The 24734-nt window shown below is 44.7% G+C and overlaps 1 protein-coding gene across 2 annotated transcripts in view; it reads left to right on the top strand.

Moving 5' to 3' along the window:
- Positions 1 to 23211, top strand: part of ITGAM (integrin subunit alpha M) — a 71586-nt gene extending 48375 nt beyond the window's left edge. For both annotated transcript variants that reach the window (XM_019012856.4, XM_019012857.4), the window contains exons 15-30: positions 11600 to 11730; positions 11823 to 11986; positions 14686 to 14840; positions 14938 to 15069; positions 15240 to 15313; positions 15545 to 15686; positions 15782 to 15904; positions 17140 to 17219; positions 18436 to 18519; positions 19581 to 19656; positions 20151 to 20258; positions 20434 to 20517; positions 20661 to 20774; positions 20857 to 20958; positions 21495 to 21605; positions 21969 to 23211. In XM_019012856.4, the coding sequence (XP_018868401.3) occupies positions 11600 to 11730; positions 11823 to 11986; positions 14686 to 14840; positions 14938 to 15069; positions 15240 to 15313; positions 15545 to 15686; positions 15782 to 15904; positions 17140 to 17219; positions 18436 to 18519; positions 19581 to 19656; positions 20151 to 20258; positions 20434 to 20517; positions 20661 to 20774; positions 20857 to 20958; positions 21495 to 21605; positions 21969 to 22040 (1752 nt within the window). In that variant the 3' untranslated portion in view covers positions 22041 to 23211. The remainder of the gene's footprint in view (positions 1 to 11599; positions 11731 to 11822; positions 11987 to 14685; positions 14841 to 14937; positions 15070 to 15239; positions 15314 to 15544; positions 15687 to 15781; positions 15905 to 17139; positions 17220 to 18435; positions 18520 to 19580; positions 19657 to 20150; positions 20259 to 20433; positions 20518 to 20660; positions 20775 to 20856; positions 20959 to 21494; positions 21606 to 21968) is intronic.
- Positions 23212 to 24734: the final 1523 nt, after the last annotated feature.

Below are 24734 nucleotides of genomic sequence, written 5' to 3' on the forward strand. Positions count from 1 at the left end.
TTTTTTTATTTTCCATTTGCTTGGTAGATCTTCCTCCATCCCTTTATTTTGAGCCTATATGTGTCTCTGCACGTGAGATGGGTTTCCTGAATACAGCACACTGATGGGTCTTGACTCTTTATCCAATTTGCCAGTCTGTGCCTTTTAATTGGAGCATTGAGCCCATTTACATTTAAGGTTAGTATTGTTATGTGTGAATTAGATCCTGTCATTATGATGTTAGCTGGTTATTTTGCTCGTTAGTTGATGCAGTTTCTTCTTAGCCTTGATGGTCTTTACAATTTGGCATGTTTTTGCAGTGGCTGGTACCGGTTGTTCCTTTCCATGTTTAGTGCTTCCTTCAGGAGCTCTTTTAGGGCAGGCCTGGTAGTGACAAAATCTCTCAGCATTTGTTTGTCTGTAAAGGATTTTATTTCTCCTTCACTTATGAAGCTTAGTTTGGCTGGATATGAAATTCTGGGTTGAAAATTCTTTCCTTTAAGAATGTTGAATATTGGCCCCCAGTCTCTTCTGGCTTGTAGAGTTTCTGCTGAGAGAGAAAGGTCAGGTTACCCACAAAGGGAAGCCCATCAGACTAGATCAGCTGCCAGTCTGATGGGCTTCCCTTTGTGGGTAACCCAACCTTTCTCTCTGGCTGCCCTTAACATTTTTTCCTTCATTTCAACTTTGGTGAATCTGACAATTATGTGTTTTGGAGTTGCTCTTCTCGAGGAGTATCTTTGTGGCGTTCTCTGTATTTCCTGAATTTGAATGTCGGCCTGCCTTGCTAGATTGGGGAAGTTCTCCTGGATAATATCCTGCAGAGTGTTTTCCAACTTGGTTCCGTTCTCCCCATCACTTTCAGGTACACCAATGAGATGTAGATTTGGTCTTTTCACATAGTCCCATATTTCTTGGAGGCTTTGTTCGTTTCTTTTTGTTCTTTTCTCTCTAAACTTCTCTTCACGCTTCATTTCATTCGTTTCGTCTTCCATCGCTGATACCCTTTCTTCCAGTTGATCGCGTCAGTTACTGAGGCTTGTGCATTCGTCACGTAGTTCTTGTGCCGTGGTTTTCAGCTCCTTCAGGTCCTTTAAGGACTTCTCCGCATTGATTATTCTAGTTATCCATTCTTCTAATTTTTTTTCAAAGTTTTTAACTTCTTTGCCATTGGTTTGAACTTCCTCCTTTAGCTCAGAGTAGTTTGATCTTCTGAAGTCTTCCTCTCTCAACTTGTCAAAGTGATTCTCCGTCCAGCTTTGTTCCGTTGCTGGTGAGGAGCTGCGTTCCTTTGTAGGAGGAGAGGCGCTCTGATTTTTAGAGTTTCCGGTTTTTCTGCTCTGTTTTTCCCCCATCTTTGTGGTTTTATCTACCTTTGGTCTTTGATGATGGTGACGTACAGATGGGTTTTTGGTGTGGATGTCCTTTCTGCTGTTAGTTTTCCTTCTAACAGTCAGGACCCTCAGCTGCTGGAGATATAGACCAATGGAACAGAACTGAGCACTCAGAAATAATGCCGCATATCTACAATTATTTGATCTTTGACAAACCTGATGAAAAGAAGAAATGGGGAAAGGATTCCCTATTTAATAAATGGTGCTGGGAAAACTGGCTGGCCATATGTAGAAAGCTGAAACTGGATCCCTTCCTTACACCGTATACAAAAATTAATTCAAGATGGATTAAAGACTTACATGTCAGTCCTAAAACCATAAAAACCCTAGAAGAAAACCTAGGCAATACCATTGAGGACATAGGCATGGGCAAGGACTTCATGTCTAAAACATCAAAAGCAATGGCAACAAAAGCCAAAATTGACAAATGGGATCTAATTAAACTAAAGAGCTGCTGCACAGCAAAAGAAACCACCATCAGAGTGAACAGGCAACCTACTGAATGGGAGAAAATTTTTGCAACCTACTCATCTGACAAAGGGGTAATATCCAGAATCTACAATGAACTCAAACAAATTTACAAGAAAAAAACAAACAACCCCATCAAAAAGTGGGTGAAGGATATGAACAGACACTTCTCAAAAGAAGACATTTATGCAGCGAAAAGACACATGAAAAAATGCTCATCATTACTGGCCATCAGAGAAATGCAAATCAAAACCACAATGAGATACCATCTCACAGCAGTTAGAATGGCAATCATTAAAAAGTCAGGAAACAGCAGGTGTTGGAGAGGATGTGGAGAAATAGGAACACTTTTACACTGTTGGTGGGACTGTAAACTAGTTCAACCATTGTGGAAGTCAGTGTGGTGATTCCTCAGGGATCTAGAACTGGAAATACCATTTGACCCAGCCATCCCATTACTGGGTATATACCCAAAGGATTATACATCATGCTGCTATAAAGGCACATGCATACAAGTGTTTATTGCGGCACTATTCACAATAGCAAAGACTTGGAACCAACCCAAATGTTCAACAATGATAGACTGGATTAAGAAAGTGTGGCACATATACACCATGGAATACTACGCAGCCATAAAAAAGGATGAGTTCATGTCCTTTCTAGGGACATGGATGAAGCTGGAAACCATCATTCTCAGCAAACTATCGCAAGGACAAAAAACCAAACACTGCATGTTCTCACTCATAGGTGGGAATTGAACAATGAGAACACATGGACACAGGAAGGGGAACATCACACACCAGGGACTGTTGTGGGGTGGGGGGGGGGAGGGATAGCATTAGGAGATATACCTAATGCTAAATGACGAGTTAATGGGTGCAGCACACCAACATGGCACATGTATACATATGTAACAAACCTGCACGTTGTGCATGTGTACCCTAAAACTTAAAGTATTATAATAATAAAAAAGAAAAAGAAAAGAAATCCAATGAATCAATTAATGCTATCAACAAAGAACATGCAAGAATGTAACATTACATGTAATTTTTGTTTTCAAAAAAGACACTAAAATGCCACTGGATTAAAATGTATTTATTATTTATTATTATTATTTTTGAGACAGGGTCTTGGTCTGTCACACAGGCTGGAGTGAAGTGGTGCAATCATGGCTCACTGCAGCCTTGACCTCCCAGGCTCATGTGATCCGCCTGCCTCAGCCTCCTGAGTGTCTTTGACTGCAGGTGTATGCCACCATGCCTGGCTAATTTTTAAATTTCTTTTGCAGTGACAGGGTCTGTCTATGTTTCCCAGGCTGGTCTCCAACTCCTGGGCTCAAGTGATCTTCCCACCTTGGCCTCCCAAAGTGCTGGGACTACTGGTGTGAGCCACTGCACTCAGCCGGACTATAATTTATTCGGAACATCTTTAGTGTTCATTCCCAGAGATCTTGATCCGCTCAGTAATGCTTTCACAAGATCGATTATAGCCATCTTTTGCAGTGAATGCTTAGGCTGGTCCGTCCTCCTGTGGTAGTAGGGGGCAGTCTTTTTTTTTTTTTTAAATCTTCATGTTTTTATTTATTTTTTCTTTTTTAAATTATACATTGGGCCAGGCACAGTGGCTCATGCCTGTAATCCCAGAACTTTGGGAGGCCGAGGCGGGCGGATCACAAGGTCAGGAGTTCAAGACCAGCCTTGCCAACATGGTGAAACCCCATCTCTACTAAAAATACAAAAATTAGCTGGGCTTGGTGGCGCATGCCTGTAATCCCAGCTACTTGGGAGGCTGAGGCAGGAGAATTGCTTGAACCCAGGAGGCGGAGGTTGCAGTGAGCCAAGACTGCACCACTGCACGCCAGCCTGGCAACAGAGCGAGACTCTGTCTCAAAAAAAAAAATTATACGTTAAGTTCTGTGATACATGTGCAGAACATGTAGGTTTGTTACCTAGGTATACAAGTGCCATGGTGGTTTGCTGCACCCATCAACCCGCTGTCTAGGTTTTAAGCCTCACATGCATTAGGTATTTGTCCTAATGCTCTCCCTCCCCCTTGATCCCCACCCCTCAACAGGCTCCAGTGATGTTCCCCTCCCTGTGTCCATGTGTTCTTATTGTTCAACTCCCACTTATGTGTGAGAGTATGTGGTGTTTGCTTTTCTGTTCCTGTGTTAGTTTGCTGAGAATGATGGTTTCCAGTTTCATCTATGTCCCTGCAAAAGACATGAACTCATTCTCTTTTATGGCATAGTATTCCATGGTATATATGTGCCACATTTTCTTTATACAGTCTATCATTGATGGGCATTTAGTATACAGTCTATCATTGATGGGCATTTAGGTTGGTTCCAAGTCTTTGCTATTGTAAATAGTGCTTCAATAAACATACATGTGCATGTGTCTTTATAGTAGAATGATTTATAATCCTTTGGGTATATACCAAGTAATGGGATTGCTGGGTCAAATGGTATTTCTGGTTTTAGATCCTTGAGGAATCGCCACACTGTCTTCTACAATGGTTGAACTGATTTACACTCCCACTAACAGTGTAAAAGCATTCCTATTTCTCCACATCCTCTCCAGCATCTGTTGTTTCCTGACTTTTTAATGATCATCATTTTAACTGGCATGAGATGGTATCTCATTGTGGTTTTGATTTGCATTTCTCTAATGACCAGTGATGAGCTTTTTTTTTCATATGTTTGTTGGCCACATAAATGTCTTCTTTTGAGAAGTATCTGTTCATATCCTTTGCCAATTTTTTGATGGGGTTGTTTGTTTTTTTCTTGTAAATTTGTTTATGTTCCTTGTAGATTCTGGATATTAGATCTTTGTCAGATGGATAGATTGCAAAAATATTCTCTCATTCTGTAGGTTGCCTGTTCACTCTGATGATAGTTTCTTTTGCTGTGCAGAAGCTCTTTAGTTTAATTAGATCTCATTTGTCAATTTTGGCTTTTGTTGCAATTGCTTTTGGTGTTTTAGTAAGGAAGATTTTGCCCATGCCTATGCCCTGAATGGTACTGCCTAGGTTTTATTCTAGGGTTTTTATGGTTATAGATTTTACATTTAAGTCTTTAATCCATCTTAAGTTAATTTTTATATAAGGTGTAAGGAAGGGATCTAGTTTCAGTTTTTTGCATATGGCTAGCCAGTTTTCCCAGAACCATTTATTAAATAGGGAATCCTTTCCCCATTTCTTGCTTTTGTCAGTTTTGTTGAAGATCAGATGGTTGTAGATGTGTGGTGATATTTCTGAGGCCTCTTTTCTGTTTCATTTGTCTATATATCTGTTTTGGTATCAGTACCATGCTGTTTTGGTTACTGTAGCCTTGTAGTATAGTTTGAAGTCAGGTAGTGTGATGCCTCCAGCTTTGTTGTTTTGCTTAGGATTGTCTTGGCTATATGGGCTCTTTTTTGGCTGCATATGAAATTTAAAGTAGTTTTCACAAGATCAACTACAGCCAACTTTTGCAGCAAACGGTTAGGCTGGCCCTCCTGTGGTAGTAGGGGGCAGTTTTTTTTTTTTTTTTTTTTTTTTTGAGATGGAGTCTCAGTCTGTCACCCAGGCTGGAGTATAGTAGCGTGAACTGCAACCTCTGCCTCCAGGTTCAGGTGATTCTCCTGCCTCAGCCTCCTGAGTAGCTGAGATTACAGGTGCCCACCACCACACCCAGCTAATTTTTGTATTTTTAGTAGAGATGGCATTTCACCATGTTGGCCAGGCTGGTCTCAAACTCCTGATCTCAAGTGATTCACCTGCCTCAGCCTCCCAAAGTGCTGGGATTACAGGTGTGAGTCACTGAACCCGGCCCTCTTTGCCCATTTTTAAATCGGGCTATTTATTTTCTTACTATTGAGTTCTTTATGTGTTATGGATGTTAACCATTTATCAGTTGTGTGGTTTGCAAATATTTTCCCCCAGTCTGTATGTTGTCTCTTCACTCTGTTAATTATTCCTTTATTGTGCAGAAGCTTTTTAGTTTGATGCAATTCCATTTGTCTGTTTTTGTTTTTGTTGCTTGTGCTTTCAGGATCATATAAAAAAATCATTGCCCAGACCAATGTCATGAAGCTTTCCCTCTACGTTTCCTTCTAATAGTTTATAGTGTTAGATCTTACATTTAAGCCTTTAACTCACTTTTTAATTTTTTTATTTTTTAATTTAATTTTATTTTAGATGGAGTCTCTCTCTATTGCCCAGGCTGGAGTGCAGTGGCACGATCTCAGCTCACTGCAACCTCCACCTCCCAGGTCCAAGCGATTCTCCTGCCTCAGCCTCCCAAGTAGCTGGGATTACAGGCCTCCGCCACCATGCCTGGCTAATTTTTTGTATATTTAATAGAGACGGGGTTTCACCATGTTGGCCAGGCTGGTCTTGAACTCCTGATGTAAGGTAATCCACCCGCCTCAGTCTCCTAAAGTGCTGGGATTACAGGCGTGAGCCACTGCACCTGGCTCAGCACTTTTGATTTTTGTATTTGGTTTGAGATAAAGGCTCAGTTTCATTCTTCTGCCTGTGGATATCCAGTGTTCTTAACACCATTTGTTAAAAAGACTGTCCTTTCCCCATTGTATGCCCTTGGCACCTTTGTTGAAAATTAGTTGATTGTTGGCCGGGCGCGGTGGCTCATGCCTGTAATCCCAGCACTTTGGAAGGCTGAGACGGGTGGATCATGAGGTCAGGAAATCGAGACCATCCTGGCTAACATGGTGAGACCCCGTCTCTACTAAAAATACAAAAAAAAATTAGCCAGGCATGGTGGTGGGCACCTGTAGTCCCAGCTACTCGGGAGGCTGAGGCAGGAGAATGGGGGAACCTGGGAGGAAGAGGTTGCAGTGAGCCTACATCATTCCACTGCACTCCAACCTGGGTAACAGAGCAAGGCTCCGTCTCGAAAAAAAAAAAAAAAAAGAAAAGAAAATTAGTTGATTGTAAATGCATGGGTTCATTTCTGAGCTCTGTATTCTGTTCCATTGGTCAATGTCTCTGTTTTTATGCCAGTGTCATGCTGTTTTGCTGAGTATACCTTTGTGGTGTATTTTGATGTCAGGTAGTGTGATACCTCTAACTTTGTTGTTTATGCTCAAGATTGTCTTGGATATTTGAGGTCTTTTGTGACTTCATATTAATTTTAGTATTGTTTTTTCTATTTCTGTAAGAAATGCCATTGGGATTTTGGTAGGAATTACATTGACTCTATCGATCACTTTGAGTAGTATGGACCTTTAAAAAATATTCTTTCAATCCATAATATGGGATATCCATCCATTGATTTTTGTCTTAACTTTCTTTCATCAATGTTTTATAGTTTTAGTGTGCATATTTTTCACCTTCTTGGTTAAATTAACTTGTAAGCATTTTATTTTTTGATGCCATTGTAAATGGCAGATAGTTTGTTGTTAGTGTGTAGATAGTTTGTTGTTAGTGTATAGAAACACAAATAATTTTTGTATGTTCATTTTGTATTCCACAACTTTACTAAATTTGTTTATTAAATTTGATAAGTTTTTCGTAGAGTATTTATAACAAGTTTCTTATGTATAATAAGATCATGTCAATTGCAAACAGGGACAATTTTTTTTCTTTATTTCTAACTTGGATGCATTTCTTATCTTTTTCTTGCCCAATTGCTCTGGCTAGGACTTTCAGTACTGTGTTGAAATAGAAGTGGTGAGTGTGGGCATCCTTGCCTTGTTCCTAATTTTAGTGGTAAAATCAAATTTTCACCACTGGGTATGATGTTAACTAGACACTTTTTTTTATGTTCTTTATCATGTTGTTGTAATTTCCCTGTATTTCTAGTTCGTTGAGGGTTTTTAATCATGAGTGGCTATTCCTGTGGCCTGAATGTTTGTGTCCTCCCCAGATTCATGTGTTGAAGCCTAATTCCTTGTGTGATGGTATTTGTAGATGGGACCTTTGGAAGGTGTTTAGGTCATGAGAGTGTGGCCCTCATTAATAGGATTAGTGCCCTTAGACAAAAGCAAAATGATGGTTGCCTATGAACCAGAAAATAGGCTGTCACCAGATATTGAATCTGCTTGCACCTTGAGTTTGAATGTCACAAGTCTTCAGAACTATGAGAAATAAATTTCTATTGCTTATAACCCATCCAGTCTATGTTATTTGTTATACCAAATAAGCTAAGACAGATGTTTAATTTTATTAAATGCTTTCTTTTCTTATTGATATGATCATGTTATTTTTATTCCTTATTCTGTTAATGTGGTGCATCACATTTATCGATTTGCATATGTTGAGCCATCCTTGCATGCCAGGAATAAAGCCCACATGGTCATGGTGTATGATCCTTTTGTGCTATTGAATTCAGTTTGCTAGTATTTTATTTAGGATTTTGGATCTATGTTCAATAGGGAAATTGGCATGTAGTGATCTTTTCTCGTGGTGTGTTTGTTGGGATTTAGTGTCAGGATAGTGCTTGCCTCATACAATAAGTTTGGAAGTATTCCCTCCTCTTCAATTTTTTGGATGAGTTTGAGAAGAATTCATATTAATTCTTATTTAAATGTTTGGTTGGTAGAATTTGCCTGAGAAGCCATCAGGTGCTGGGCTTTTCTTTGTTAGGAGGTCTTTGATTACTGATTCAATTTCCTTACTCATTATAGATCTGTTTAAACTTTCTATTGCCTTATGATTCAGGCTTGGTAGGTTGTATATTTCTAGGAATTTATCCATTCCTTCAAGGTTATCAAGTTTGTTAACATATAATTGTTCATAGTAGTCTTTTATGATCCTTTTTATTGCTATGGCATCAGTTGTATGTTCTTTCATTTATAATTTTACTTATCTGTTGTTTCTGTTTTTTCTCCCTTTTTCCTTGGTCTACCTAAAAGCTTGTCAGTTCTTTTTTTTTTTTTTTGAGATGGAGTCTCACTCTGTTGCCCAGGCTGGAGTGCAGTGGCATGATCACAGCTCACTGCATTCTCCACCTCCCAGGTTCAAGTGGTTCTCCTGCCTCAGGCTCCTGAGTAGCTGGCATTACAAGCATGTGCCACCACACCTGGCTGATTTTCATATTTTTAGTAGAGACAGGGTTTCACCATGATGGCCAGGCTGGTTTTGAACTCCTCATCTCAGGTGATCCACTTGCCTCGACATCCCAAAGTGCTGGGATTGCAGGCATGAGCCACCGCACCTGGCCAAAGCTTGTCAATTCTATCTTTTTGAAAAATCAACTTAATTTCATTGATTTTTTTCTATTCTCTATTTGATTTATTTTTCTGTAATCTTTATTATTTTCTTCCTTCTACTAACTTTAGGTTTAGTTTGTTCTTTTATTTCTCATTTCTTGAGGTGTAAAGTTAGGTTTTGTAATTGAAATTTGTCTTTTTGTTTTAAAATTAGGTGTTTATCCCAAACTTTCCTTTAGTACTGCTTTTGCTGCCTCCCATTAAGTTTGGTATATTGTGTTTTTGTTTTCATCTATCTCATGTTATTTTCTAATTTCTTTTTTTATCCATTAGTTGTTCAATGGTGTATTGTTTAATTTTTACATATGTATGTTTTTTTCCAGTTTTTCTTCTGGTATTGTTTTTAGTTTCATTCCATTGTGGCTGGAAAAGATTCTTGATATAATTTAAATCATTTCAAATTTGTTAAGACTTGTTTTGTGACCTAACATGTGGTCTGTCCTGGGGAACGGTCCATGTGCACTTGAGAAGAATGTATAGTCTGCAGTAGTTGGCTTGTGTATTTTGTATATGTCTGTTAAGTCCATTTGGTCCATTCTCTCTTGTTTTTTTTTTTTGTCTAGTTGTTCTATTTGCTATTGAAAGTAGGATTTTGAAGTTTCTTACTATTGAATTGCTGTCTATTTCTCCCTTCAGTTCTGTCATTATTAGCTTTATACATTCAGATGTCTGATGGGTGTGTATATAATTAATTGTTGTAACTCCTGGTGAAATGGCCATTTCATCATTATATAATATCATTATTTGTTTTTTGACTTAAAGTCTATTTTGTCTGATATTAGCATGTCATCCCACTCTCTTTTGGTTACCATTTTCATGGAATAGCATTTTCTACTCCTTTACTTTTAGCCTATGTGTCAGTAAATACAAAGTGGGTATCTTGTAGATAGCATATAATTGGATTTTGTATTTTTATTAATTCTGCCACTCTGTTTTGAGAGTTTGCTTCTGTTTACATTTAAAGTAATTATTGATAGAGAAGGATTTACTACTGCCATTTTGTTAATTGTTTTCTGTTAGTCATGTAGGTCTTTTGTCCCTCTTTTCTTCTCTTGCTGTCTTCCTTTGTGTTTTATTGTTGTTAATTTTTGTATTAATATGCTTTCATTCTGTTCTCTTTTTGTACTTTTTTCTTTGAGACACAGTCTCATTCTGTCACCCAGGCTGGAGTGCAGTGGTGCGATCTTGGCTCACTGCAAGCTCCACCTCCTGGGTTCAGGCCATTCTCCTGCCTCAGCCTCCCGAGTAGCTGGGACTACAGGTGCCCACCACCTCTCCTGGCTAATTTTTTGTATTTTTAGTAGAGACGGGGTTTCACCACGTTAGCCAGGATGGTCTCGATCTCCTGACCTCGTGATCTGCCCACCTCAGCCTCCCAAAGTGCTGGGATTACAGGTGTAAGCCATGTGAGCCACCGCGTCTGACCCTTTTTTTGTGTATATAACTTCTAAAGGTATTTTCTTTGTGGTTTCCACAAAACATCTCATAATTATCATGGTCTATTTTAAGCTGATAACAACTGAACTTAAATCACATGCACTCTATACTTTTATTCCCCACTACACGTTTTATGTTATTGATTCACAATTTACAGTTATTTATATTGTGTATCCAGTAACATAATTTTAGCTATAGTTATTTTTAATATCTTTGTCTTATAACTTTTATACCATAATTAAAAGTGTCCAATTCACTTGCATTAAGGACATGACAAAATCACTTTTAAAATTTCTTTAAAATTTATTATTTGGCTGTCATTTTTTTCAATATTACTCTTGCACATACTTTAAAGAGTCAAAATAGTTCCAAAAAGCTCACTAATAAAAAACAACAATTTCCACATACACTATGGTTTTGGCTTCATTTCCCTTGCTCTTGAGGGAACCACTTTCAGCTCTTTCAATTCTCTGTTTGTTCCAATTAGATAATAATAATTTTGCTACTTTTTGATTTTTGTTTTACCACTGACTTCCCACCATGAAAGTGGAGATTGATCTCTTTTTCAGTTTTCCTTTTGCCACATAGTAGCACTCTTTTACCCCCCATTCACTCCTCATGTTTATGTGATCATTTTGGTTAGATCAACATTCAGTGTTTGCGTTATTCTGACTACGTAAATGAAATTCAGCTGAGCCAAATAATATACTTTTACTTTTCCCTGTATGCAGGGAAATGCAGGTAATTAATAGAAATTGGGGTTGGGCGTGGCGGCTCACACCTATAATCCTAGCACTTGAGAGGCTGATGGGGCAGAATCGCTTGAGCCCAGGAGTTCAAGACCAGCCTGGGCCACAAAGTGAGACCCCGTTTTTATTTTAAAAGTTTTTTTAAAAAAGAAATTGTAGGTATCCTCTTGAGGTTGTGGTCTAAAGGTGAATAATTCCTTGATAAGTTCTAAGCTGTCCTAGTTCCTTGGTTAGTTGCAAGAGATGAGACTTGAGTAGAGCTTAGAGAACCTCTGTCTGGGCCATGCTGGATGACTGAGTTATACATCTCCTGTCTTTCCTACCCCCTTCTCTCTCCACACCTCTTTTTTACCCTCAGCGGATAGCAGGCTCCAAGCTCTCTCCCAGGCTCCAGTATTTTGGTCAGTCACTGAGTGGGGGCCAGGACCTCACAATGGATGGACTGGTAGACCTGACTGTAGGAGCCCAGGGGCATGTGCTGCTGCTCAGGTGAGACTGCCTTTTGGAGTCAACCAGACATTCTCCCTTGAAGGAATGTTTCCTGTTTGAAGGTCCCTGATGGTTTTCTGGTGTCCCTTTAGGTCCCAGCCAGTACTGAGAGTCAAGGCAATCATGGAGTTCAATCCCAGAGAAGTGGCAAGGAATGTATTTGAGTGTAATGATCAGGTGGTGAAAGGCAAGGAAGCCGGAGAGGTCAGAGTCTGCCTCCATGTCCAGAAGAGCACACGGGATCGGCTAAGAGAAGGTGAGGCTTGGTGGATGAGTCTCAAGAGGTTAAACAACCGAGGACATGAATGGGTGCTGCAATCCACTCTGCCCAGCCTTCTGGCTGTCCTGAACTGAGTTCTCACAGGCTCTGACAACCTTCTCCAAGCCTTACCTGAGTGAGCAGGCTATTGTCCTGCTGGGTAGGGAAGTCCAGTGGACCTCCCTAAAGAGGTGAGCATGTGGCACTTCCTTACTCCCTCAGTTCTCCAGAGAACTGAAGGCCCCATGCCTGTGAACAAACTATGTTTTTGTTTTTTAATAAATGGAGAGAAAACCTATTTGGGGAGATTGAATTGATGAAGCTAAACAGAGATTTACAAAGCACTCACATATGCATTTTATCACCAGTGACTTCTTCCCTTGTTCCTGTTCTCAAAGAGTAGAACTGTGTTTGGGGTGGGAGAATAGTAATGACAGTACTAAGAATAACTGTCTCTAGTAGTGACAGCACTAGGAATAACTGTCTCTAGTAATGACAGTACTAGAAAGAATTGTACCCTCTTTAAAAGTAAAATTATTAGCTAGGCATGATGGCATGTTCTTGTAGTCTCAGCTACTTGAGAGGCTGAGGCGGGAGGATCACTTGAGCCCAGGAGGTTGAGGCCAGCCTGGGCAACATAGCAAGACCCATCCCTAAAAAATGACTACCTTTCTAGGAACAGTTTTCCTGTACTGAGGAGATAGCATTCCAGATATGAGAGCAGCCAGCATGGCTAGAAATTAAGAGCAAAATGTTAGAGAGTAGGGAATTGAAGAAGAGGTACTCTTAAACCTACATAGAAGTCCCCCTCTACTCTTTGGCTGACTCTTAAGACACGAATGCCTAGGTCAGTACTCCAAGAAACCCAGTAGAAAACAGCAACTGAAAAGCCAAAGAGCTGATCAGAGAATTCAGCAGCTCCTCAGTGCTGGGGAGACAGAGATTTGAGGGGCCTTGGTAAATACCTTGGTCTTTCCATTGAGACAACTGACTAGCAACCAAGAGAAACAATATACAATAGAAATAGACCCACAGGTGATTCAGAAATTAGAGTGATTGGATAGGAATTTTTAAAAGGTAACTATAATTAATATCTTCAAGAAAAAAGGTAAAGGATGAGAACTTCAGCAAAAACCTGGAATTCATAAAATGGAGTCAAATGGAAACTCTAGAACCAAAAATTGCACTGACTGAAATGAAGAATTCAGTAAATAGATTTATAGCAGATTAGAAGAAGAACAGAGAATTAGTGAACAAGAAGACAAGTCATTTGAAAGTATCTGGATAAATATGCGATAAAAAGAAAGAAAAATACAGAAAAACACCATAAGAGATGTGTGGGATATGGTGAAAGATCTAACAAACATGTAGTTGGAATTACAGAAAGTGGTGGTGGGGGAGGAGAGAGAGAGAGAGAGAAAGAAAATAGGAAAGATGGAATAGGAAAGACAGAATAGGAAAGATGGAATAGGATGGAATAGGAAAGATGCAGTAGTTAAAGAATTTCCCCAAACTGGCCAGTCACGGTGGCTCATGCCTGTAATCCCAGCACTTTGGGAGGCCGAGGCAGGTGGATCACCTGAGGTCAGGAGTTTGAGACCAGCCTGGCCAACATGGTGAAACCCCATCTCTACTAAAAATACAAAATTAGCAGGTGTGGTGGTGTGCGTCTGTAATCCCAGCTACTCAGGAGGCTGAAGCAGGAGAATTGCTTGAACCTGGGAGGCGGAGGTTGCAGTGAGCTGAGATTGCCCCATTGCATTCCAGTCTGGGTGACAAGAGCAAAACTCCGTTTCAAAAAAAAAAAAAATTCCCCAAACTGATGAAAGACATCAAGATTCTTTACAAAATCAAAGCAGGATAAATATGAAGGACATTATATCATTGTACATTATAATCAAACTGCTGAAGACCAAAGACAAAGAGAAAAAAATTTAAAGTAGTCAGAAAAATACAATAAATTTTTTAGTGAGTAACAGAATAGCTACCATTTATTGAGCACTTATTGTATAAAAGACACTGTGCTAAATACTTGATAAGCACTATTTCATTTCCTTTTTACCATTGGGAGGGTATCATTATTATCCTCACTTTAAAAATAAAGAATGGAGGCCAGGCGCAGTGGCTCATGCCTTTTATCCCAGCGCTTTGGGAGGCTGAGGCAGGTGGATTACTTTCAGACCAGCCTGGCTAACAATGGTGAAACCCCATCTCTACTAAAAATACAAAAATTAGCACGGCGTGGTGGCATGTGCCTATAATCCCAGCTACTCGGGAGGCTGAGGCAGGAGAAACGCTTGAACCTGGGAGGCAGAGGTTGCAGTGAGCTGAGATGGCACCACTGCACTCCAGCCTGGGCAAGAGAGTGAGATTCTGTCTCAAAAAAGAAAATAAAAAATAAAAAGAAAGGAAGGAAGGAAGAAGGGAAGGAAGGAAAGGAAGGAAAGTAGGAAAGGAAAGAAAGGAAGAAAAGGAAGGAAGGAAAGGAAAGGAAAAAAGGAAGGAAGGAAAGGGAGGAAGAGAGCAAGGAAAGAAAGAAAGAAAGAAAAAGGAAGGAAGGAAGGAAAGAAGACTCAGAGAAGTCAGATAACATACCCCAAGTCTCACAGCTGAGAAGCAGAGGAGCTGGGCCTCGAACTCCCATCTGCCGGGTTCCGAGGCTCAGGCCCCACTGCTGTGCCACCCTGTCCCTTCAGGACAGATCCAGAGTGTTGTGACTTATGACCTGGCTCTGGACTCCGGCCGCCCACATTCCCGCGCCGTCTTCAATGAGACAAAGAACAGCACACGCAGACAGACACAGGTCTTGGGGCTGACCCAGACTTGTGAGACCCTGAAACTACAGTTGCCGGTGAGCAGGCTAGTGGCCAGACCCCTGGGTCCTCCAAGCATGGAGTGGGCTTGGGGAGCTGAGGAGGGCAGATCCCCAAATCCCGGCTATCTCTTAGAATTGCATCGAGGACCCAGTGAGCCCCATTGTGCTGCGCCTGAACTTCTCTCTGGTGGGAACGCCGTTGTCTGCTTTCGGGAACCTCCGGCCAGTGCTGGCGGAGGATGCTCAGAGACTCTTCACAGCCTTGGTGAGTCCAGAGTTGGGGTCCTGCAGGGGTGTGGAAGAGACCAGAGACCAAGGTGGTTGAAACTCATTTTATTTAATTGCATCTAATTTTACTTCAAGATTTGATTTTATTGTTTAATTTCACAATACTTGGTTATTTCCTTTCATTTGATCATATTTATTTTTTAAAAGTTTCCCTTTGAGAAGAATTGTGGCAATGACAACATCTGCCAGGATGACCTCAGCATCACCTTCAGTTTCATGAGGTGAGTTTCCTTTCCTCCTTACCTCCTCCAGAGAAGGACCCGTACCATGACCCGCTCTGTTCTCCTCCTGGCCCCCAAGGGAGCCGGGTGTTCCTGGGCTATAAGGTCCAGTGTGGCTGCCCCTCCACTGTTGTCTCTTCATCAAGTGCCTGCGTCTCTGTTCTGCCGGAGCAGGCTTGCCACAGGGAAGCCCAGCGCCCCATCCCCCGGCCTGTCTTCTTCTTCCCACAGCCTGGACTGCCTTGTGGTGGGTGGGCCCCGGGAGTTCAACGTGACAGTGACTGTGAGAAATGATGGTGAGGACTCCTACAGGACACAGGTCACCTTCTTCTTCCCGCTTGGCCTGTCCTACCGGAAGGTGTCCAGGCTCCAGGTAGCCACATCCTTCTCAGGCTCTATCTGACCTTTGCTTCCCCATCCTCACGGCCGGAGGTGGATATCACCGCCTTTGCCTCCCCTGCCTTCCAGAACCAGCGCTCACAGCGATCCTGGCGCCTGGCCTGTGAGTCTGCCTCCTCCATCGAAGTGTCTGGGGCCTTGAAGAGCACCAGCTGCAGCATAAACCACCCCATCTTCCCGGAAAACTCAGAGGTCAGAACTCCTGGCTCCTCCCCTCCTTTTCTCTTTGATTTCTTTGGGGATTCTTTTCTTCTTCTTCTCTTCTTTAGTAGTGGTTCCTTTTTGTACAAAACAGCTTTATTGAGATATAATTCACATACCATCCAATTCACCTATTTAAAGCATACATTTCAAGCCCGGCACAGTGGCTCATGCTTGTAATCATAGCACTTTAGGAGGTCGAGGCAGGAGGATCGCTTGAGCCCGAGAGTTTGAAACCAGCCTGGGTGACATGGCGAGACCCTGTCTCTACAAAAAATGTAAAAATTAGCTGGGCGTGGTGGTGCACACCTGTAGTCCCAGCTACTCGGGAGGCTAGGGTGGGAGGATCGTCTGGGCCTGGGAGGTTGAGGCTGCAGTGAGCTATGATCACACCACTGCACTCTAGCCTAGGCGACAGAGTGAGACCCTGTCTCGAAAATAAATAAAATGAAATAAAATAAAATAAAGTATACAGTTCAGTGGCTTTGAGTGAATTCATAGGGTCTTGCATCCGTCATCATGATCCATTTTGGAACATCTTCATTACCTCACAAAGAGCTTCTGTTCCCGTTGGCCCTCAGCCCCAGTCCTCCCATATCCCCCAGCCCTATGCAACCACTAATCTACTTTGTGTCTATAGATTTGCCTATTCTGGACATTTCATATAAATGAAATAATCCCGTATGTGATCCTTTCCCTAGCATAATATTAAGCAAGGACTTAGCAAGGATCATTCATGTCGTAGTATATGTCAGTACCTCATTGCTTTAAAAAAATTGTTTTTAAATTTTTTATATATATTTTTGAGATGGAGTTTCACTTCGTTGCCCAGGCTGGAGTGCAGTGGTGCAATCTTGGCTCACTGCAACCTCTGCCTCCCAGATTTAAGCAATTCTTGTGCCTTACTCTCCCAAGTAGCTGGGGTTACATGCGCCCGCCACCACACCCAGCTAATTTTTGTATTTTTAGTAGATACACGGTTTTGCCATGTTGGCCAGGCTGGTCTCGAACTCCTGACCTCAGGTGATCCACCTGCCTCAGCCTCCCAAAGTGCTGGGATTACAGGTGTGAGCCACCGCACCTGGCCTTCATTGCTTTTTATTTGGTGAACAATATCCTGTTGCATGGATGGGCCATATTTCATGTCTCCATTAATCAGATGACGGGCATTTGGGTTATTTTTTCTCTCATATTTCTGTCATTGTCTCTCCTTTCTCTCACTCCAGGTCACCTTTAATATCACGTTTGATGTAGACTCTAAGGCTTCCCTTGGAAACAAACTGCTCCTCAAGGCCAATGTGACCAGGTGCTCTCTGCTACCAGGCTTCTGCAGGCAGTTGCCCGTCTGAGGCCCCAGCCCCTGGCCCATGGTGGGCCTTTGCCCTTTGCCCAGTGGTTCTCCCTTCAACTCATTTGTTCACTCAGCAAACACTCACTGACCACCCACCACGTGCTGGGCCTTGTGCTGAGTGCTGGTGGGACGGTGGTGGATCAGACGATAGTGGTTCCTGCCCTCTCGGAGATGATAATTTAGTGGCAAAGACAGACAAGAAATCTAGCCATTAATCTTGCATCTCAAATCCAGTATGAGATGCAAGATTAGATGGGGGACGGCCAGTGTTCTTGGGAGTTTGGTGTTCAGAGAAGATTCCTAAAGAAAATATATTTAGGAGCTGGGCGTGCTGGCTCAAGCCTGTAATCCCAGCACTTTGGGAGGCTGAGGCAAAACAATTGCTCGAACCCAGGAGTTCAAAATCAGCCTGGACAACATATCAATACCCTGTTTCTACAAAAAAAACAAAAAACAAAAATTAGCCAGGCATGGTGGTGCATGCCTGTAATCCCAGCTACTCAGGAGGCTGAGGCACAAGAATTGCTCGAGCCCGGAAGATTGAGGCTGCAGTGAGCTGAGATGGTGCCACTGCACTCCAGCCTGGGCAACAGAGTGAGACCCAGTGTCAAAATAATAATAATAATAATAATAATAATATAAAAAATAAAAGGAAAAAAAGAAAATATAATATATTTAGACAAAGCAAAGGCACGAACTGAGGGCGGGCATGAAGACAGAAGGCAGGAAGCAGATACCAGGGACGGGAAGATCAGGGTGTGTTTAAGAGTGGCCTCAGCATGAAATGCAGGGCTGAAGGAGTTGGTGGTGGTTAGATACAGGCCATGTCCCAAAATGACTGACGGGTGTTGTTTGGGATTTGCAGTTTCGCCTCTGGGAGTGACATAATCATATTTGCATGTTAGAACGATCACTCTTCAGGAGGGCTGGCGATTGGGGTGGGAGCAGGTGTGAATTCAGGGGACCAGTTAGAAGAAGGTGGTTGCAGACATCCAGGTGGAGAGGGATGGGCCTGGGCTAGGCGGGGGCAGGGGTTGGAGAACAGTGGGATTTCAGATGAGGAGATAACAGAACTTGGTGGCTGATTGGAGGCAGGGAGTGAGGGAGAGGGCGGAGGAAAGACTAACTGTCAGTTCTCAAGAGCCGGCTGGAGCTCTTTCTTTCCTTCCAGTGAGAACAACATGCCCAGAACCAACAAAACCGAATTCCAACAGGAGCTGCCGGTGAAATATGCTGTCTACATGGTGGTCACCAGGTGCTGGCTTCCAGGACTTTAGCTGAGCCTCCACTTCTGGGCTGGACACGGCTGATTGTGCATCTGTGTGCATGAGTCTGTGCATGTGTGTGTGTGTGAGAGTCTGAGGATCTCTGTGCATGTATGTGTGCATGGGTGTGTATTTGGGCATGGGTGTGTGAGTGTGATGATCTATGTGCATGTTTGTGTGCATGGACGTGTATTTGTGCATGTGTGTGTCTGAGGATCTATCTGCATGTGTGTATGTGTGCATGGGCGTGTATTTGTGGATGTGAGTGTGATCTATGTGTGTGCGTGCATGGGTGTGTATTTGTGCGTGTGTGTGAGGATCCTTGTGCATGGGTGTGTATTTGTGCATGTGTGTGTGAGGATCTATGTGCATGTGTGTCTGGGCATGGGTGTGCGTGCATATGTGTGTGTCTGAGGATCTATGTGCATAGTGTGCCTGGGTGTGTATTTGTGCATATGTCTGAAGGTCTATGTGCATGCGTGTGCGCATGGGTGTGTATTTGTGCATGTGTGTGTGAAGGTCTATGTGCATGTGTGTGCGCATGGATGTGTATTTGTGCATGTGTGTGTGAGGGTCTATGTGCATGTATGTGTGCATGAGTGTGTATTTGTGCATGTGTGTGTGTCTGAGGGTCTATGTGCATGTATGTGCGCATGGGTGTGTATTTGTGCATGTGTGTGAGGGTCTATGTGCATGTATGTGTGCATGAGTGTGTATTTGTGCATGTGTGTGTGTCTGAGGATCTATGTGCATGTATGTGTGCATGGGTGTGTATTTGTGCGTGTGTGTGTCTGAGGGTCTGTGTGCATGTGTGTATGTGCTCATGGGTGTGCATTTGTGCACGTGTGTGTGAGTGGCCCAAATGAGCATGCACTGTGTGTCCAGCACACATTGGTTCCCCCAACCCCCTGCACCCCACCCCATCTCCACCCCCCAGGACTTCATACCCATTACCCATGTGCCTGTTCGCTCCTTACACACTTAGCCTGAGACACCCTCCCAGGGCACCCCTCATGTTTTGTCACCTCCTGTCCTTTTTTTCTCCCTTCAGCCATGGGGTCTCCACTAAATATCTCAACTTCACGGCCTCAGAGAATACCAGTCGGGTCATGCAGCATCAATATCAGGTGGGGAGCTGGGACGTCCGGGTCCTGAGAAGGAGGCTGGGGAGGAAAATCGATGGTAGAAAATGCAGAAACAGGGACGGGAAATGTGCGCAAGGCACCTGTGGTGTGCCAGGCTTGGTTCCACGCTGCTATCACTCAGTATGCACACATACACGCACGTATGTATGTGACATGCACGCACGTAGTTATCTTGTGTTACCTTCGTAACGACTCTGTGGGGCACTGTCATGATCCCCAGTTTACAGATGAAGAAACTGAGGCTCAGAGAGGTTTACAGAACAAGCCCGAGGTCTCCCACTGAGTAAGTGGGAGAGCTAGGACTGGAGACCAGGCCGTGTGGCACTGGAATGCGTATTAGGTGTACACTCTACTCTCTCAAACAGGAAGGGGCAGGACGCCCGGGCCTATGGCCTGCCCCGTGGGGAGGGGAGGCTGATTCTCCAGGCTGGTGGGGGAGGAAGGCCAGAGCCCTGACCCCGCCCTCCCCGGTGCAGGTCAGCAACCTGGGGCAGAGGAGCCTCCCCATCAGCCTGGTGTTCTTGGTGCCCGTCCGGCTGAACCAGACTGTCATATGGGACCGCCCCCAGGTCACCTTCTCCGAGGTGAGCGGAGCTCGGCCTGACTCCTGCACGGCCTTGCGCCTTCCTCTCACCTCTGTTAATGCTATTGGGTTTTAGAGCCGCTCCGCCCCTCTCCTGGACCCAGGCCATCTCACCTCCCGAGATGAGGCCCTGGCGCCTTCATCTCTGCCCCTTCTCAGTGCGTCTCTTTCCTCAGAACCTCTCGAGTACGTGCCACACCAAGGAGCGCTTGCCCTCTCACTCCGACTTTCTGGCTGAGCTTCGGAAGGCCCCCGTGGTGGTGAGAAGCTAAGTCAGCCCCAGGGCCACACAGAGACCCAGAGCGCTTCCCTGCTGGAACCTGTATGGTCTCTGAGCAAACGGGGAGGGGTGTTCTCTGCCTTCGGCTTCCTTACCCGTCCCCTCCCCTCCTGCGTTCCCCAGAACTGCTCCATCGCTGTCTGCCAGAGAATCCAGTGTGACATCCCGTTCTTTGGCATCCAGGAAGAATTCAATGCTACCCTCAAAGGCAACCTCTCGTTTGACTGGTACATCAAGGTGTGTGGGGTCCTGAGGCTTCGCCGGGCACAGGCGTGGTGCTCAGGGCCCAGGTGCAGTGCCCACCCGCTCTCTTCCACAGACCTCGCATAACCACCTCCTGATCGTGAGCACAGCTGAGATCTTGTTTAACGATTCCGTGTTCACCCTGCTGCCGGGACAGGGGGCGTTTGTGAGGTCCCAGGTACCTGTCTTGGGCGCTGAGGAACTATTGGAGGGAGAGGGGCTGGGCTTGTGGAGATTTCTGGGGGAGGAGAGAGAGACACAAAGAGAGAGGAAGAGAGAGACAGAGTGACAGAGAGACAGAGAGATACAGAGACGTAAGGAGAGAGACAGACAGAGACAGAGAGAGGCAGAGGGAGAAACAGACACAGAGACAGACACAAAGGAGAGAGAGATAGAGAGTCAGAGAGATAGAGATAGAGACAGTGAGAGATGGAGAGACAGAGAGATAGAGATAAAGAGAGAGATACAGAGCGCGACAGAGACAGAGACAGTGAGCCATGGAGATAGAGAGAGAGAGGCAGAAAGCGATAGAGATAGAGGACGGAGAAGCGGAGGAAGAGGAGGGAGAAGAGGTGGGGGAGGAGGACTGAGGGCTGGGGTTCTGGGGGACATGAGGAGGGGTTCCCTACTTGATTCAGGGGTGCACACGGTGTGAATGGGGAACCCCCAGAAATCCGGAGTCGTCTCCCCTGACGCCTCTCCTTCCTCCCCCAGACGGAGACCAAAGTGGAGCCGTTCGAGGTCCCCAACCCCCTGCCGCTCATCGTGGGCAGCTCTGTCGGGGGACTGATGCTCCTGGCCCTCATCACCGCCGCGCTGTACAAGGTGCTCCCCGCCGCTCCCCCACCCCCTCCCTTCATCCTCTCGGGCCTCGCGCTGCAGCTCCGTGCCTCGGTTTCCCCGGCGGGGCTGCCAGCTGTGTGACTGGGGCGAGTCCAGGAGCCTCTCTGCGCCTCAGTCTCTTAGGGAGGGTGGCCGGGTTCATGCGCGGGGCGCGCTGAGAACGAGTCGCCCTCCTTGTTGTAGTTTCTGTTTTTCTCCAGGCCCCGACGCGGATGTCACTCCCCTCCCGCCCCGCCCTCCTGGGTCCCTTCTGTCTCTGCCGGCCCTCCCGCCCCCTCCCCCTGGTCTGCGGAGCCGCACGCTCCCTGGCTGCTGTCGCTCTTACTGCCCTCCTCTGCCCCGCAGCTCGGCTTCTTCAAGCGGCAATACAAGGACATGATGAGTGAAGGGGGTCCCCCGGGGGCCGAACCCCAGTAGCGGCTCCTTCCCGACAGAGCTGCCTCTCGGTGGCCAGCAGGACTCTGCCCAGACCACACGTAGCCCCCAGGCTGCTGGACACGTCGGACAGCGAAGTCTCCCCAACAGGACGGGCTTGGGCTTCCATTTGTGTGTGTGCAAGTGTGTATGTGCATGTGTGTGAGTGTGTGCAAGTGTGTGCAAGTGTGTGCACATGTGTGCGTGTGCGTGCATGTGCACTCGCACGTCCATGTGTGAGTGTGTGCAAGTATGTGTGTTCAAGTGTGTGTGCGCGTGTGTCCGTGTGTGCAAGTGTGTGCATGTGTGCGAGTGTGTGCATGTGTGTGCTCAGGGGCGTGTGGCTCACGTGTGTGACTCAGATGTCTCTGGCGTGTGGGTAGGTGACGGCAGCGCAGCCTCTCCGGCAGAAGGGAACTGCCTGGGCTCCCTTGTGTGTGGGTGAAGCCGCTGCTGGGTTTTCCTCTGGGAGAGGGGACGGTCAATCCTGTGGGTGAAGACAGAGGGAAACACAGCAGCTTCTCTCCACTGAAAGAAGTGGGACTTCCCGTCGCCTGCGAGCCTGCGGCCTGCGGCCTGCTGGAGCCTGTGCAGCTTGGATGGAGACCCCATGAGAAGCCGTGGGTGGAACCAGGAGCCTCCTCCACACCAGCGCTGATGCCCAACAAAGATGCCCACTGAGGAATGATGAAGCTTCCTTTATGGATTCATTTATTATTTCAATGTGACTTTAATTTTTTGGATGGATAAGCCTGTCTACGGTACAAAAATCACAAGGCATTCAAGTGTACAGTGAAAAGTCTCCCTTTCCAGATATTCAAATCCCCTCCTTAAAGGTAGTCAAGATTGTGTTTTGAGGTTTCCTTCAGACAGATTCCAGGCGATGTGCAAGTGTATGCACGTGTGCACACACACCACACATACACACACACAAACTTTTTTGCACAAATGGTAGCATACTTTATATTGGTCTGTATCTTGCTTTTTTTCACCAATATTTCTCAGACATCGGTTCATATTAAGACATAAATTACTTTTTCATTCTTTTATACCGCTGCATAGTATTCCATTGTGTGAGTGTAACACAATGTATTTAACCAGTCTTCTTTTGATATACTATTTTCAATCTCTTGTTATTGCATCAATGCTGAGTTAATAAATCAAATATATGTCATTTTTGCACATATGTAAGGATAATTTATAGGATATGTTCCTGGAAGTTTGGGTTCTCCCAGAAGCAAACCCAAGAATTTGGGTGAAACAAGCATATTTAAGAGGTGGCAGGCCAGGCACGGTGGCTCACACCTGAAATCCCAGCATTTTGGGAGGTGAAGGTGTGAAGATTGCTTGAGCTCAGGAGTTCTCGAGACTAGCCTGGGCAACATATTGAGAACCTGTGTCCACGAAAAATTAAAAAAATTTAGCCAGGCCTGGTGTTACGTGCCTGTAGTCACAGCTACTCCGGAGGCTGATGCAGGAGGATTACTTGAGCCCAGGAGGTCTAGAATGCAGTGAGCCATGATCGCACCACTGCACTCCAGCCTGGGTGACAGAGTGAGATCCTGTCTCAAACAAAATAATAAAATAAAGGTCGGGCACAGTGGCTCACGCCTCTGTAATCCCAGAACTTTGGGAGGCCGAGGCTGGTGGATCACCTGATGTCAGGAGTTTGAGACCAGCCTGTCGAACTTGGTGAAACCCCGTCTCTACTAAAAATACAAAAAAATTAGCCATGCATGGTGGCAGGCAACTGTAATCTCAGCTACTTGGGAGGCTGAGGAAGGAGAATTGCTTTAACCTGGGAGGTAGAGGTTGCAGTGAGATATGATTGCATCACTGCACTCCAGCCTGGGCGACAGAGCAGGACTCCATCTTAAAAAAATAAAATAAAATAAAATAAAATAAAATAGATGGCTCCAGGAAATACTGAGGAAGAGAAGGCTGCCAATAACAGGTGTATCATCCACAGAGAAGCTGCTGTGAGTTCCTGGAGCTTCATCCCACTGGGCAGTTCTCGGAGGCAGTGCAGAACACGCACCTCAGTATCACCCCACCCAGGGGAGAAGGCTAGAGCGCATAGACACCGATTCCACTTAGCTATTGGATGAGGGCTGCTCTTGGTGGGGAGAGTGTGTTAATTTCCTACCACTTCTAGCCTGCCCTGAGTGTGAGGAGAGCGGGCTCTAGTGGCCAGAGAAAGTGATACCAGTGCTGCTGGCTGGATGTTTGACAGGTGAACACAGCCCCTGACACGGCGCCTTTGGTTCAGGTCAGGGCACCAGGAGCACTTGCTGCCAAGGTGTGTGCAGGTGACATTTTGGTGGCTGCTTCCTCAGAGGGAGGATGCCCAGTGCCTGTCCCTCATACTTTGCAAACACAGTAAACACTAGCCTGGCCTGAACATACATCCTCTCTAATCCTCACACCAGTCCTTGGTATTTACATGAATTTCACTTATGAGGAAACCGAGGCTTAGATAGATCATACCAGTTGCCTGAGGTCATACAGCTGGGAAGGAATGGAGCTAGGAGTTAATCCCAGCTCTGCCTAGCTCTAAAGCTTTTCTCTTTTACTGTCCTGACAGCCTCAGAGGAATGACCCCAGAACAGGCATGAGGGAGTGTGGGGAGAGGGTGGCTGTTATTTAACTGTTATGATATTGGGTTAAAGCATATGAAATTGATGACATGTTTTTGGA

Source organism: Gorilla gorilla, chromosome 18, assembly GCF_029281585.2.
Source record: "Gorilla gorilla gorilla isolate KB3781 chromosome 18, NHGRI_mGorGor1-v2.1_pri, whole genome shotgun sequence".
Classification (NCBI taxonomy): Eukaryota; Metazoa; Chordata; class Mammalia; order Primates; family Hominidae; genus Gorilla; species Gorilla gorilla.